The 11,742-nt window shown below is 41.9% G+C and overlaps 2 protein-coding genes and 2 pseudogenes across 7 annotated transcripts in view; 2 read left to right on the top strand and 2 right to left on the bottom strand.

Moving 5' to 3' along the window:
* LOC148370580 (U2 spliceosomal RNA) lies at positions 1-160 on the bottom strand (annotated as a pseudogene).
* Positions 161-4,574: 4,414 nt separating this feature from the next.
* On the bottom strand, positions 4,575-11,575 carry ppp1r11 (protein phosphatase 1, regulatory (inhibitor) subunit 11). 2 transcript variants are annotated; one of them, XM_088328244.1, is made up of 5 exons: positions 11,453-11,575; positions 11,250-11,346; positions 10,970-11,075; positions 5,530-5,638; positions 4,575-5,470 (listed from the first exon to the last, which is right to left on the bottom strand). In XM_088328244.1, exons 3-5 carry the CDS (start codon positions 11,066-11,068, stop codon positions 5,301-5,303), a joined length of 378 nt encoding a protein of 125 aa, XP_088184370.1. In that variant the 5' UTR covers positions 11,069-11,075; positions 11,250-11,346; positions 11,453-11,575; the 3' UTR covers positions 4,575-5,300. The 2 variants fall into 2 exon arrangements, with proteins under 2 accessions (XP_088184370.1, XP_088184369.1); XM_088328243.1 differs by having other exon boundaries at positions 10,970-11,346; positions 11,453-11,564.
* On the top strand, positions 8,623-8,770 carry LOC148370579 (U2 spliceosomal RNA; annotated as a pseudogene).
* vars2 (valyl-tRNA synthetase 2, mitochondrial) overlaps positions 11,540-11,742 on the top strand; it is a 34,607-nt gene continuing 34,404 nt past the window's right edge. For 3 of the 5 annotated variants that reach the window (XM_088328237.1, XM_088328236.1, XM_088328233.1), the window contains exon 1: positions 11,541-11,734. In XM_088328237.1, the coding sequence (XP_088184363.1) occupies positions 11,685-11,734 (50 nt within the window). In that variant the 5' untranslated portion in view covers positions 11,541-11,684. Of the gene's footprint in view, positions 11,735-11,742 lie in introns of all 5 variants that reach the window. The other 2 variants (XM_088328234.1, XM_088328235.1) reach the window with 2 other exon arrangements.

The raw sequence follows: 11,742 nt of genomic DNA, 5'->3' as shown, positions 1-11,742 counted from the left end.
TGCGAATGCACCGTTCCCGGAGGTACTGCAATACCGGGCCGATGCGTGGAGTGGACAGAGCAAGCTCATATTCCATCTCCAAAATGCAAAAATCAAAGAGGCCAAGCTAAGGACCTAGCATCAAAAGGCCAAGCAAGGCCAAGAAGGCCAAGCTAAGGACCTAGCATCAAGGCCAAGCTAAGGACTTGGCATCATAGGGGGGGGTTTTAAGGGTTATTGATCTATCTTCGTTATTCATTATCCATTATCCGTTATCGGTCAGTTCATAATACGCTACAAAGCCTAGGAGCCGGGACACTTACTCTCAGCCAAAAGGCCAAGCTAAGGTCCTAGCCCTAAAGCCTTGCTGCGATCATTGCGAATGCACCGTTCCCGGAGGTACTGCAATACCGGGCCGATGCGTGGAGTGGACAGAACAAGCTCTTATACTTTCAAAGTTGAAAAAAGTCACTGTCTTACCCCCTAATTGTGTTCCATTACACAAAAGACCAATTGCTGTGCTGTTTGGTCTAGATAAAATTAATTTTAGAGGTAGCTCAATTGCTGATGGTGTTGGTGTTTTCTATCATTTTTCTTAAAAGGGAGTTCTAGAGATGCTGGGATAAGCCACATATGTGTAAGTTTATATCTCAAACAATTATTACCCACAAGTCATTGCACAGCAAATCAGTGTAATTTAACTTGTATAATTTCCCTTGACCTACTTTTGAAGACAAGGCCAGCAGACCTTCTTTGTCCTCCAAGAAGTGATTGACATTCAAAGATCAGCATCAGGTAAATATTCAGTAAATTGTTTCAACTAGATCAAAGAAAGAAGTATCTGTCAAGTCAAGTCAAGTAAAATTTATTTATATAGCCCTTAATCACAAAAATGTCTCAAAGGACTGCACAGGATTACAGTTACAAAATTACACAATTACCTGATCTTAAACCAGCATGCGGGCAAGGAAAACTCAAAAACCTCAGTGTGAGGAGAAAAGAGAAACCTTGAGAAAGGACCTCACATGTGGTAATCCCCCTTCCAGGATTGACCAGGGTGAATTACAATTAGCATTACTGTACACATAATAGTAAACATAAGGTAAGATGTTGAAATTGTCCGGAAAGTGCATGACATCAACGACGCCCCCAGCCTGCAAACCAGTCCAGAAAGTCTATGACGGCCACGACGCTGCCTCCCGTCTCTGCCAGCCGGTAAATGCAGGGGTTGACATGCTGCAGGTCAGACGCCGGTCCGCTGACCCATCCCAAATCATCCTTCTCCTTCGTATCAGCCAGGCAGGCGTCGGAAAAAGACAGGACAAAACAGAATATGAGGTGGGCATCAATCATCTCATCTCATTAGCTACACCGCCTATCCTCAGTAGGGTCGCGGGGGGCATCAATCATATGCTTTGGAATAGAAGTGTGTCTTAAGCCTCGATTTAAAAACTTCCGTTGAGGTTGCAGATCTTATCTCCAGAGGCAGGGCGTTCCATAACACCGGGGCCCGGATGGAGAACGCTCTCGAGCCCGCAGACTTCTTGGCTCTCGGAGTCACAAGTAGACCGGCATTTTCCGAGCGCAGACTCCGTGCAGGAACATAGGGGGAAATCAAATCGGAGAGATAAGAGGGTGCAAGCCCATGCAAACATTTATATGTTAATAAGAGAACCTTAAAGTCACATCTTAAGTGGACTGGGAGCCAGTGCAAGTTGGCCAATACAGGAGTAATATGCTCAAACTTTTTGGTCTTGGTCAAAAGTCTAGCTGCCGCATTCTGAACCAGCTGCAAACTTTTAATGCTAGACATCGGGAGACCAGAAAGCAATACATTACAGTAATCAAGCCGAGAAGTAATAAACGCATGAATTAAAATCTCTGCATCTGATTGGGACAGCATCGAACGAATCTTCGCAATATTACGGAGGTGGTAGAAAGCTATTCTAGTAATATTTTTCACGTGTAACTGAAACGACAGATTAGGATCAAATATAACACCTAGATTTTTGACCGAGTCACTATGGGTGATATTACATTTGTCTAGGTTCAGGGTAGTGTTTGAAAACAACTGACGACAGTGAGCTGGACCAATAATCAACATTTCAGTTTTTTCTGGGTTAAGGCGTAAAAAATTATTTGACATCCATCTTTGAATCTCAGTAAGGCAAGCCTCCAGATTTCTAAAACTTAAATGTCCATTTTTTTCCAGTGGCACATACAGTTGAGTGTCATCTGCATAGCAATGGAAACTAATATTATACTTGCGGATAATGTCACCAAGCGGGATCATATAAATACTAAAAAGAAGGGGGCCAAGTACAGAGCCTTGAGGAACACCACAAGGGACATTAGATTGTTTAGAGGTCAGATTGCCATAGTTAACACATTGCATCCTGTCTGACAGGTAGGACCTAAACCACGAGAGTACAGTTCCTGAGATACCAATGCGTTCTAGACGAACCAATAATATGTTGTGGTCGACCGTATCAAAAGCAGCGCTGAGATCCAGCAGCCTTTTGCTTGGTACTTATGTGTCTGAACTCACTGGAAGCAAGCTACCATCAGTTAGCATTGCTTTTGGTTTCGGCGGGCCTAGGACACAGCCATAAAGAAGACTCGTCTGCACCCACCCGGAGGGGGGAGCCGGAGCTACACTGTGGGAGTCCCGGCAGCAACGGCCTGGGTTGTGGAACCCAGAAGGGAGAGGACCCACGAAGAAGGGAGAGGACCCACACAGAGGACTGGAAGAATGCTGCTTGGGAGGGTGGGATGGCAGAGCTATGCCCTTGCACAATAGTATTGCCTTTTACACGCTGGTTAACTACTGTTAAAAGAAAATAACTCTGAAATTGTTTAATTGATGTTGAAAATGTCAGGAAAAAATGTTAAAACGTCATAACGTCACGTCATATTCTCAGATATAAAAAATTGTGAATATGCTTGATGGCTGTTGAGATTGTAGTGTTTGTTTTGCTGCTATTGGTGTCGGTGGATTTGTTCAGACCGAGGACAATCGACTTTGGCCTGGACGGATCTATTGACACTAACAAAGATGTTGTATAATGAAATTGTGAATATGCTTGATTGCTAATAAGATTTTCGAGAAGGTTTGTTCAAACCTCACTTTGTGTTTGCTGTTAAAAACGTAATATTGGAATATAATATTGTGAATGTGCTTAATTGCTGTTGAGATTGTCATGATTGTTTTCTGTTTTTAGTGTCAATAAATTTGTTCAAACCAAAAAAACACTTGGAATTGCACACGCCCATCAGAGCGTCTTCCACAGTGACAGTGAAAGAAATATCATAATTTTGGAATAGAGCAAGAATTTCAATTCAAGATCCAGAAAATTGTCAGATTAAACTTGAAAAACATTTTCATCCATGGCGTTTTCTAAAAAAGAACAATGGACGACAAACAGCAACACAAAAAGCCCAGGAAAGTTAATTAAAAAAAGAACTTGATGACTTATTTGACATTGCTCAAGCTAATGCTCTCAAGGTTATGACAATTCCAGAAGACAGAGTTTTTGTTGGCTCAAAGAGCAAAGGGAAGGAAGGGGTCAATGACAGGTGAAAGAAAAAAGCAGAGAAAGAAAAAAGACTTGAAAAAAAATCAAGGAAAGACCTTGAAACAACGCCTAGAATCTGAAACTGAGCAAAGAATTGCGAATGAGTCGGTTCAATTATCATGTAGCAGTAGTAGTTCGGAAGATGATAAACCAAGAACAAGTAATGACATATCAGGTGTTGGTACCTCAAATAGTAAAAGAGGCATGAAAAACTTAACTCCAGAGTTAACTGCTGCTTCAGATCGCACCAAGATGTCTGATGGAAAAGCTACATTTGTAATTGATTCAGAAATACTGTGGTAATATCACAAAAGATGAATTTGATCAGCAGCATCTGCTACAAATTGCTGAAAAACACGGCAAAACTTTTCCTGACAGCCGTAAAGAGACTAATAAAGGACTGAGTATTTCTTATTGTCTGTATTATGTACCTAAGCCTTCATTATTTTGTGTGTGTAACCAGCTTAATGGGCGCTAATCCAAATGTATACAGTGATTGAGCTATCTCTAAATATCAACTTACATGACTGAAACTTCTGCTGTGTAGATTTTGGTGGAAGTGGAACATTTTTGTGGGGTAAGATAAAAGAATACATGTAATAAAAAATATTGGTCATATAAGCTCCACCCTAATATATATATAATGGTTAAAATACAATGAGTAATTTATATATATATATATATATATATATATATATATATATATATATATGTATAAATAAATTACTCATTTTATTTTAACCATTTTGTGGTGGGCTGGATGAAAAAGCCTGATGGACCATATGTGGCCCACAGCCTGTAATTTGCCCAACTCTGCTCTAGAGGCTGTGCAAGGATGGATGTGCAAGCAAGCCCCCTTTGTCCTTTGACCATTGCGGCACTATCTGAAGTCAAAAAGTGAGACATGTTGACAAAAGCAGCGAATCAGGCATTGCTCAACCCGTTGGGCGGGACGTGTTTTTGTAGGTGGCTCATCTTCCGTTTCTATTGTGATTTCCACATGATTTTTCAAGACTCAAGTGTGTCACAGGTGTAGACTTTATTTCACATTGACAGAAATAGCCCAGGTCTATTTACAGAAATGCGTCCAGACCCGAAGGGACGGGCACTACAAAAGAGGCAAGCATGGATGGCGTCGCATTTGGGGATTGGTGATGCCGCATGCACCAAAAATGGTGAATTTGCTGCGTCATGAGTGGGAACGGCATGTGGGCGGGGCTGAACACACTTTTGGCGACCTGGGAGTGGGTGGGGGGCGGCCACGCTTCTCACATGATGTGTAGGACGCAGCCAAAAGGTAAGCGGGGCTGGCCACACTGAGTCATGCGGGAAGAGGCCTGAAAGTGGGCATGGCCATCTCACATCTTTCTCAGAAGCAGCCTGAAGTGGGCGGGACTGACACTTTTCAGATCATGTGTTGAAGGCAGCCTGAAATCGGGCTTTTTGAGCTGTGTCGGAGGCAGTTTGAAAGTAGGCGTGGCCACTGGACTGCTTTTTACGTCATGTGTGGGAGGCAGCCTGTAGTGGGCTGGGCCAGCCATACTTCTCACAGGCTTGTGAGGTGGCCTAAAAGTGGGTGTGGCCACCTGACCGCTTCGCGCATCATGTGTGAGAGGCAGCCTAAAGTTGGCGGGGGTGGCCACCCTTCCTGCATCATGTGTGGGAGGTGGCATAAAGTGGGTACGGCCACCCGACCACTTCCTGCTCAAGTGTGCAGGATAACCCCCCCTTCCTACCCCACTTTTCCTAGTGAGAGTGGGACCTCCCGGATTTAGGTGGGGCCCCGTGGCTCCCGCCCCCCCTCTGGTCATGTCCTAGAATGCAATGGGCGCTGCCGCAGCCTTCGTTTTCGTCCTCGCCTTCGCTCTCAGAAGACGATTGGCCGAACTGCCGAGGCTTCTCGTAGATGCAGCAGCCTGCAAAACGTTCCCATTGGAGAAATGAGTAAATACACAAAAGGGGAAAAGCCACTCACATTTGGATGAGCGCCTCCCCAGGTGCTCATTGTCCACTGTGTCGCTTGACCATTCCACTTTTTTGTCCGTTTTCCTTTTCCGGAGCTTGATTGTCAGACTTCGGCCTTCCTAAAGAGCAAAAAACGGACAAGCGGACATGTTTGGCACAATCATGGCGTCCAATGGTGACACTGGCAAGAAAAACAGGTGTGAGTTGGTTCTTATGGATCCCCAGATTTTGTTGTTGCTTTAATCCATATATTACCAAAATTGAATCTGACATTATTCACAAAACAAAATAATTTACAGAAAATGTATAATTTAATATCCACAAATTTAAAGGGAGCCTGTGTCGTGCCAAAAACTGTCACCCCGCCATGAAATGTCCCCCCCTAGCGCAAACGGTACTAAGCAACTTGGTATTTAATTTTGGGGAGTATTTGATAAAACAGTAAAACACGAAGAATTTGCACCTTGATGCATTGTAGAAATCACTTTTGAGCAAGTTGTAAATATTGACTTTGTATTTCATGTAGAGCAATGTCATTTCACCAAAGTCTATATTTTCAACTTACTCAAAATTGATTTCTACAAAAAATACAAACTGCAAATGCTCCGAAGTTTACTCTTTAAATCCCCCATGTACAAAGTCGTTTAAATTATATGTGTACAAGGGGGGACATTTCATGCCAGAGGGACAATTTTCTAACACCGGCCCCTGATTAGTGGGGACCTAGCTCCCGTCATTCACTTCAAAGAGCAGGCTCACATAACTATTCCGTTTACCAAAGACACATCACAATCATAAAGGAAGCCGGCTACCGTCATGCATGTGAGTTGGCTCATAGAGCCATTGCGTTTACTAACGACACATCACCATCTTAAAGGGAGTGGGATACAGTCAGTCAGGGGAACCTCAAGAATACCTCATAGAGCCATTATATCTGCTAAGGTAACATCACTATCTCAGAGGGAGCTAGCGCAAAGATTTTTCATGTTTGCAAGCATCACGTTTGTATCTTGGATGGACTGTGAGGAGCTGCCTCATAGAGCCTTATGTTAATGAACAGCACATCAACGGCTCCTGTTGATGGCGTCATAAAGTTGGCTGATAGATCTGTTACGTTTATGAACGACACAGCTCTATCACCAACCAGGAGCCGGTGTGTGACTTCCATACAAAATAGGAATCTCCTTCACGTGAACTATGCTTCTCAGCACTGCGCTTCTGACAGTTAAGTGTGTTGCCAATCATAGTCTGTATCACGTGTTTATTAAGGAAAATTGATTAGCGGGATTAAAACAAAAGCGAACGTAGTTTACGTAATGAGTTTATTAATACATATGCAAACGTGAATGGTAAATGGTCTGCATTTACATGGTGAAATATTATACAATCAGGCTAAACCTGATCATCCAGTCCAGCGTGAATGTGGATCTTTGGTGGGACAGGTACACCGCGGTTACATATAGATGTGCGACATTGTGGCTGTCCAGGGAATTTCTCCCGATTTAGCCATTCTTGCATGTGCACTAAAACCTCAACACGAGGAAGATGAAGAAACTTGAGAAGGGACTGCACAATACACAAAGAGGTAAGTATTAGTTTCAGGAGCGAGCAGCAGCAAGTCAACTGCAGGGAGAGAGAGTGGGAAAGGTGAGAGGAGAGAGTGGGAAAGGTGAGATGGCACAACATTCATTTGGACAGGTAACTTAAAATTAGTTTTACCTGGTTATATCAGTATCAGAAATTATTTTCCCCCCATTTTATTAACACTCCACTTATTGAAACATGAATATTTTGTTTGTTTGTTTGTTTGTACATGATTCAATTGTTTGTTTGTTTGTACATGATTCAAATTGAATCTTTTCTTCCGGCGCCGTCACGAATGGCAGCCACTCCAGCAGCTCCCGTGTTATTTTCGATTGTTCTCGATTGTTCTCAGCTCAGGGATGCTGCTGGAAATGTGAATTTCCCTTCGGGGATGAACAAAGTATCTATCTATCTATCTATCTATCTACTATCGTATACCAAATAAAGCTTACTTGTGTACAACTAGTTGTGATTGTGGATATTGTAGCCATCAGAGGAGAGAGGTCTGCAGAATGTATTTCGCCCTAACCTCAGGAAATAGCAATTTGTTTTACATAATGGGTGTTTAAAGGAAAACTAAATTCTAAAACAGAAAAAATGTGAGAAAATAATACATGTTTGTGCCTGATACCTACAATATATATATATATATATATATATATATATATATGTCATCGGTATATTCCAATTATGTTCCGAGAAAATGAATTTTGAAGATAGTCCGTCTCGTCATTGACTTCCTAAGCTCTCAAACCACGTGAAGCACATCTACACCCTAACAAGTCAGTCACCATATTGGTTTACAACGACAAACTACCACGGCAACGAACACGAACCCAGTTCTGAGAAAAAACAATAAGCGCGGCACGCAGCCAGCTAGCTGACTGCTACCTGGGCTAAACTAGACCAAACAAAACTGGAAGCCTTCGGGAGCCTGCACACAAACGAGTTATCTGGACAACATTATATCAATTGCAAACACATGGCAAAAAACAATAAAGGAAAAGTCACAATCAAATACCCAGAGAAGGCTAAGGCAAAACAGGAGCGCATCAAAGCAAGACAGTCGGACAAAAAAGTCAGGAGTGCCCCTGCGACACCGTAACCGACGTTCCATTTACCCCAAGCGAAGTTAGCGTTATGCTTTCGCTTGTAACTACAATTGCCGTCCGTTTTTCAAGGGGGGACGCAATTGTTTTGGTTCCCATCGTCATCCTGTGACGTCACAGCTCTATGGGATATGAGATAAAACAGTTTTTTTTTTTAAATTAATTCCCCTAGATCCATGACGCAAAGAATGTTTTGAAACATATCTGCATGATTGTGGGAATGAACAATACACGTACTGTGCCTAATTAAAAAAAAATAATGTTTTGTAATCCCTTTAAACATTCATAACTGAAAGTTGTTTTTATTTTGAACTACTTGATATCGACCAGAATTCTTTTTTTTTTTTATTAGCTTACTTTCCACTCTCTACATTTGGACACCCATGCTTTACACCAGGTTTCTGGAACATATGGCTCGCAAGTCAGGTGTGTCTGTCTTTGTTGAACTGAGTGTTGAATGCTTTGATTTTTGCAATCTGGAGATGGAATAAGAGCTTGCTCTGTCCACTCCACGCATCGGCCCGGTATTGCAGTACCTCCGGAAACGGTGCATCCGCAATGATCGCAGCAAGGCTTTAAAGCTAGGACCTTAGCTTGGCCTTTTGGCTGAGAGTAAGAGTCCCGGCTCCTTGGCTTTGTAGCGTATTATGAACTGACCGATAACGGATAATGGATAATGAATAACGAAGATAGAACAATAACCCTCAAAAAAAAAACCCTCATGCTGAGGTTTTTGAGTTTTTCCTCTCCCTCGTGTATTACATCAGTAGATGGTGTAATACAATCCCTAGCAAAAATATGAAAAAAAAAACAGTCTTGGACAAGCCCTCTCACTCAGACATTTTATTCTGTAGAAAAAAACTGACGATAAAAAACATAAAAAAATAATAACGTTTTTCAAAAGTGCAACTCCTTGCCATTCAGAAACACTAAAATAAACTAAGAAAAAACATTGCAATGGTCAGTAAATGTTACTTTTATAGAGCAAGTGCAGGGAAATTATTATGGAATCACCTAATTCTGAGAAAAAAATGGGATCATGAAAACCAGACAAAGAAATAACAATCAAAACATATCACTAGTATTTAGTTGCACCACCTTTGGCTTTTATGACAGCTTGCAGTCTCTGGGGAATGGACTTGATAGGTGACAAACAGTATTCTTCCTCAATCTGGTACCAACTCTCTTTGATTGCAGTTGCCAGATGATCTTTGCAGGTCGGAGCCTTGCTGTGGACAACTGTTTTCAATTTCCACCACAGGTTTGCAATCGGGTTGAGATCTGAGCTATTTGAAGGCCATGACATTGAAAGAATTTGTCTTTCTACAAGGAATGCTTTCATGGTTTTTGCTTTGTGGCATGATGCATTGTCATCTTGGAAAATGAGTGAACATTTTTTTCAATTGAAGGAATAAGAAAGCTGTCCAAAATTTCAATGTAAACGTGTGCATTTTTTGCCAATTTGACCAAAGCCATCTCCCCAGTGCCTTTGCCCGACATGCAGCCCCATAACGGGCTGTAGGAATTTTGAGGTTTTCTTTAAGCAGTCTTCTTTGTAAATCTCACCGGAACTGCACCAAACAGAAGTTCCAGCATCATCACCTTGTCCAATGCAGATTTGTGACTCATCACTGAAGATAACCTTCATCCAGTCATCCACAGTCCATGATTGCCTCTCCTTAGCCCATTGCAGTCTTGTTCTTTTGTGTTAAAGCATCGTGATAGTTTCCTTTTACTTTCCGATATGAAAATCCCATTTCCCCTAGGCGATTTTGCACAGACTCCCAACTTCGTACCATTCCTCTTTATCTGTTTTGTTGTGCATTTTCTGCTTTCAAGACATATGGCCTTTAGGCCTTTAGTTGTTTATCTTGATGCCTACAGGTCTTCCTTGACCTACCAGTACACTTGACTTGAACGATCTTCCCACGCAGTTTGTACTTGGTCCAAATATTTGATACAGCTGACTGTGAACAGCCCAGATCTTTTGCAACCATTTGAGTAGTTACCTTGTTTAAGAAGTTTGACGATCCTGTCTTTGGTCTCAGGAGACATTTCTTTTGTTGGCGCCATGATTCTTGCCATTCCATTTAGTCCAGGAGACCTTTATGGTGTAATAACTGCAGTTTTTAACTGCTGACTAAAGAGCAGACTTTATTTTAAGGAAAGGAACTCGACTGATTGTGTCCTTATTTTCCACTCAAAATGCACTGATAACATTTTTTTTTCCTGAGAATTGAGGGATTCCATATTTTTCCCATGTCCCTTGTCTTATAAAAGTAGCATTTGCTGACCACCACAATGTTTTATTCATTTTTTCAGTGTTTCTGAATTCCAAGAAGTTGCACTTTTGAAACACTATTATTTTTTTCATGCTTTTTATCGGAGTTTGTTCTACAGAATAAAATGTCGGAGTGAGTACTTTTTCAGAACTGTCGTCTTATGTGAACTGTACAGCTTTTCAAGATTTCTTGCGATTAAAGGCTACACAAATAAACATGACTTGACTTCAATCATGACACACGTTGTCGGAAGTAGTCAGAAGCGCAGCGCTGCAAAGCATACGTAGTTCGCGCGAAGGGAAGTCGGAGTTTGCAGGGGAATCGGATTTAGGCACACAACAGTGTTCTGCCGAAACGTCCTAACCGAAACGTCCTAACCTGTGGAGACGTCCTCATATTGTTAGAATATGATAATGAAAATGTGAATGTGTTTAATTTCTGTTAAAAGTGTCAATAAAAATTGTTCAAAACCAACCGGCTGCTGTTGTTGTTGTTGTTGTTGTTGTTGCAGCGTCGTGTCGCTGTCCACCGTCTCCGTGATGGTTTCGCTCGACGTCCCAGGAAGCTCCGCCATCGCTCATCTAAAACAGAAGCTGAAGCTATAGCTAAAGGATACATAGACTAACGACAGCCCACTTGCAACAATTATGCCGCACGGCCTGCTCCTAAAACTCCCAAAACCAACGCAAATTAGCAAGAAAGGGGTAATTGCAATTTCACATCGGTTTGACCACAACCAGGATGAGACGAACAACCCAAATCGACCACTGCAATCAACAATAGAGAGCTCAGAGCGGAAGTCGTTCTTTTCGTTTGTTTCTTTGACAGATCTTTCACGTTGTGCACCAGAACCTGAAATAAAAAGATTCATCACGGTTTATTATCCGTTTTCATGACAAAAATGCCATACATTTGCTTATCACACTGCACAATAAAATAATTTTGTTTTGATGCCTACCGCTCATCCATTTCCGTTTTAAGTTTCTGTAACACAAGAGGGGACTTTTTAAAAGACGGACTGCAACGGCTACTGTTTGTTTCCGAGAGTCCGTTGTCCGTCACTAAAAATAGACCGTCGTCAAACAAGCTCAAGCCTGATTCTTGTTGGCATCGCGAAACTCGTCTAAGTTAACATTGCAAACGTGAAAAACAGAAGCAGGAAGAATAAAGGTATCACCCAACTTAAAAAGATGCAGTTTTTGCAGGAAAGTGGGTTTAAAGTGAGTCGCGCGCCATTCTTGTGAGTAT

The sequence above is a fragment of the Urocampus carinirostris genome, chromosome 2 (assembly GCF_059441175.1).
Source record: "Urocampus carinirostris isolate Australia breed hairy pipefish chromosome 2, RoL_Ucar_1.0, whole genome shotgun sequence".
NCBI lineage: Eukaryota > Metazoa > Chordata > Actinopteri > Syngnathiformes > Syngnathidae > Urocampus > Urocampus carinirostris.
This window is presented reverse-complemented; position numbering and strand designations above follow the sequence as displayed.

Bases quoted from the DNA above. Each gene is read 5' to 3' on its own strand.
- ppp1r11 (XM_088328244.1), bottom strand. From the start codon at position 11,068: ATGGCGGAGCTTCCTGGGACGTCGAGCGAAACCATCACGGAGACGGTG. The intron at 5,639-10,969 runs GTTGGTTTTGAA...TTTGCTCTTTAG, and splicing joins AACAACAACAACAGCAGCCG to GAAGGCCGAAGTCTGACAAT. The intron at 5,471-5,529 runs GTGAGTGGCTTT...AACGTTTTGCAG, and splicing joins GGGGAGGCGCTCATCCAAAT to GCTGCTGCATCTACGAGAAG.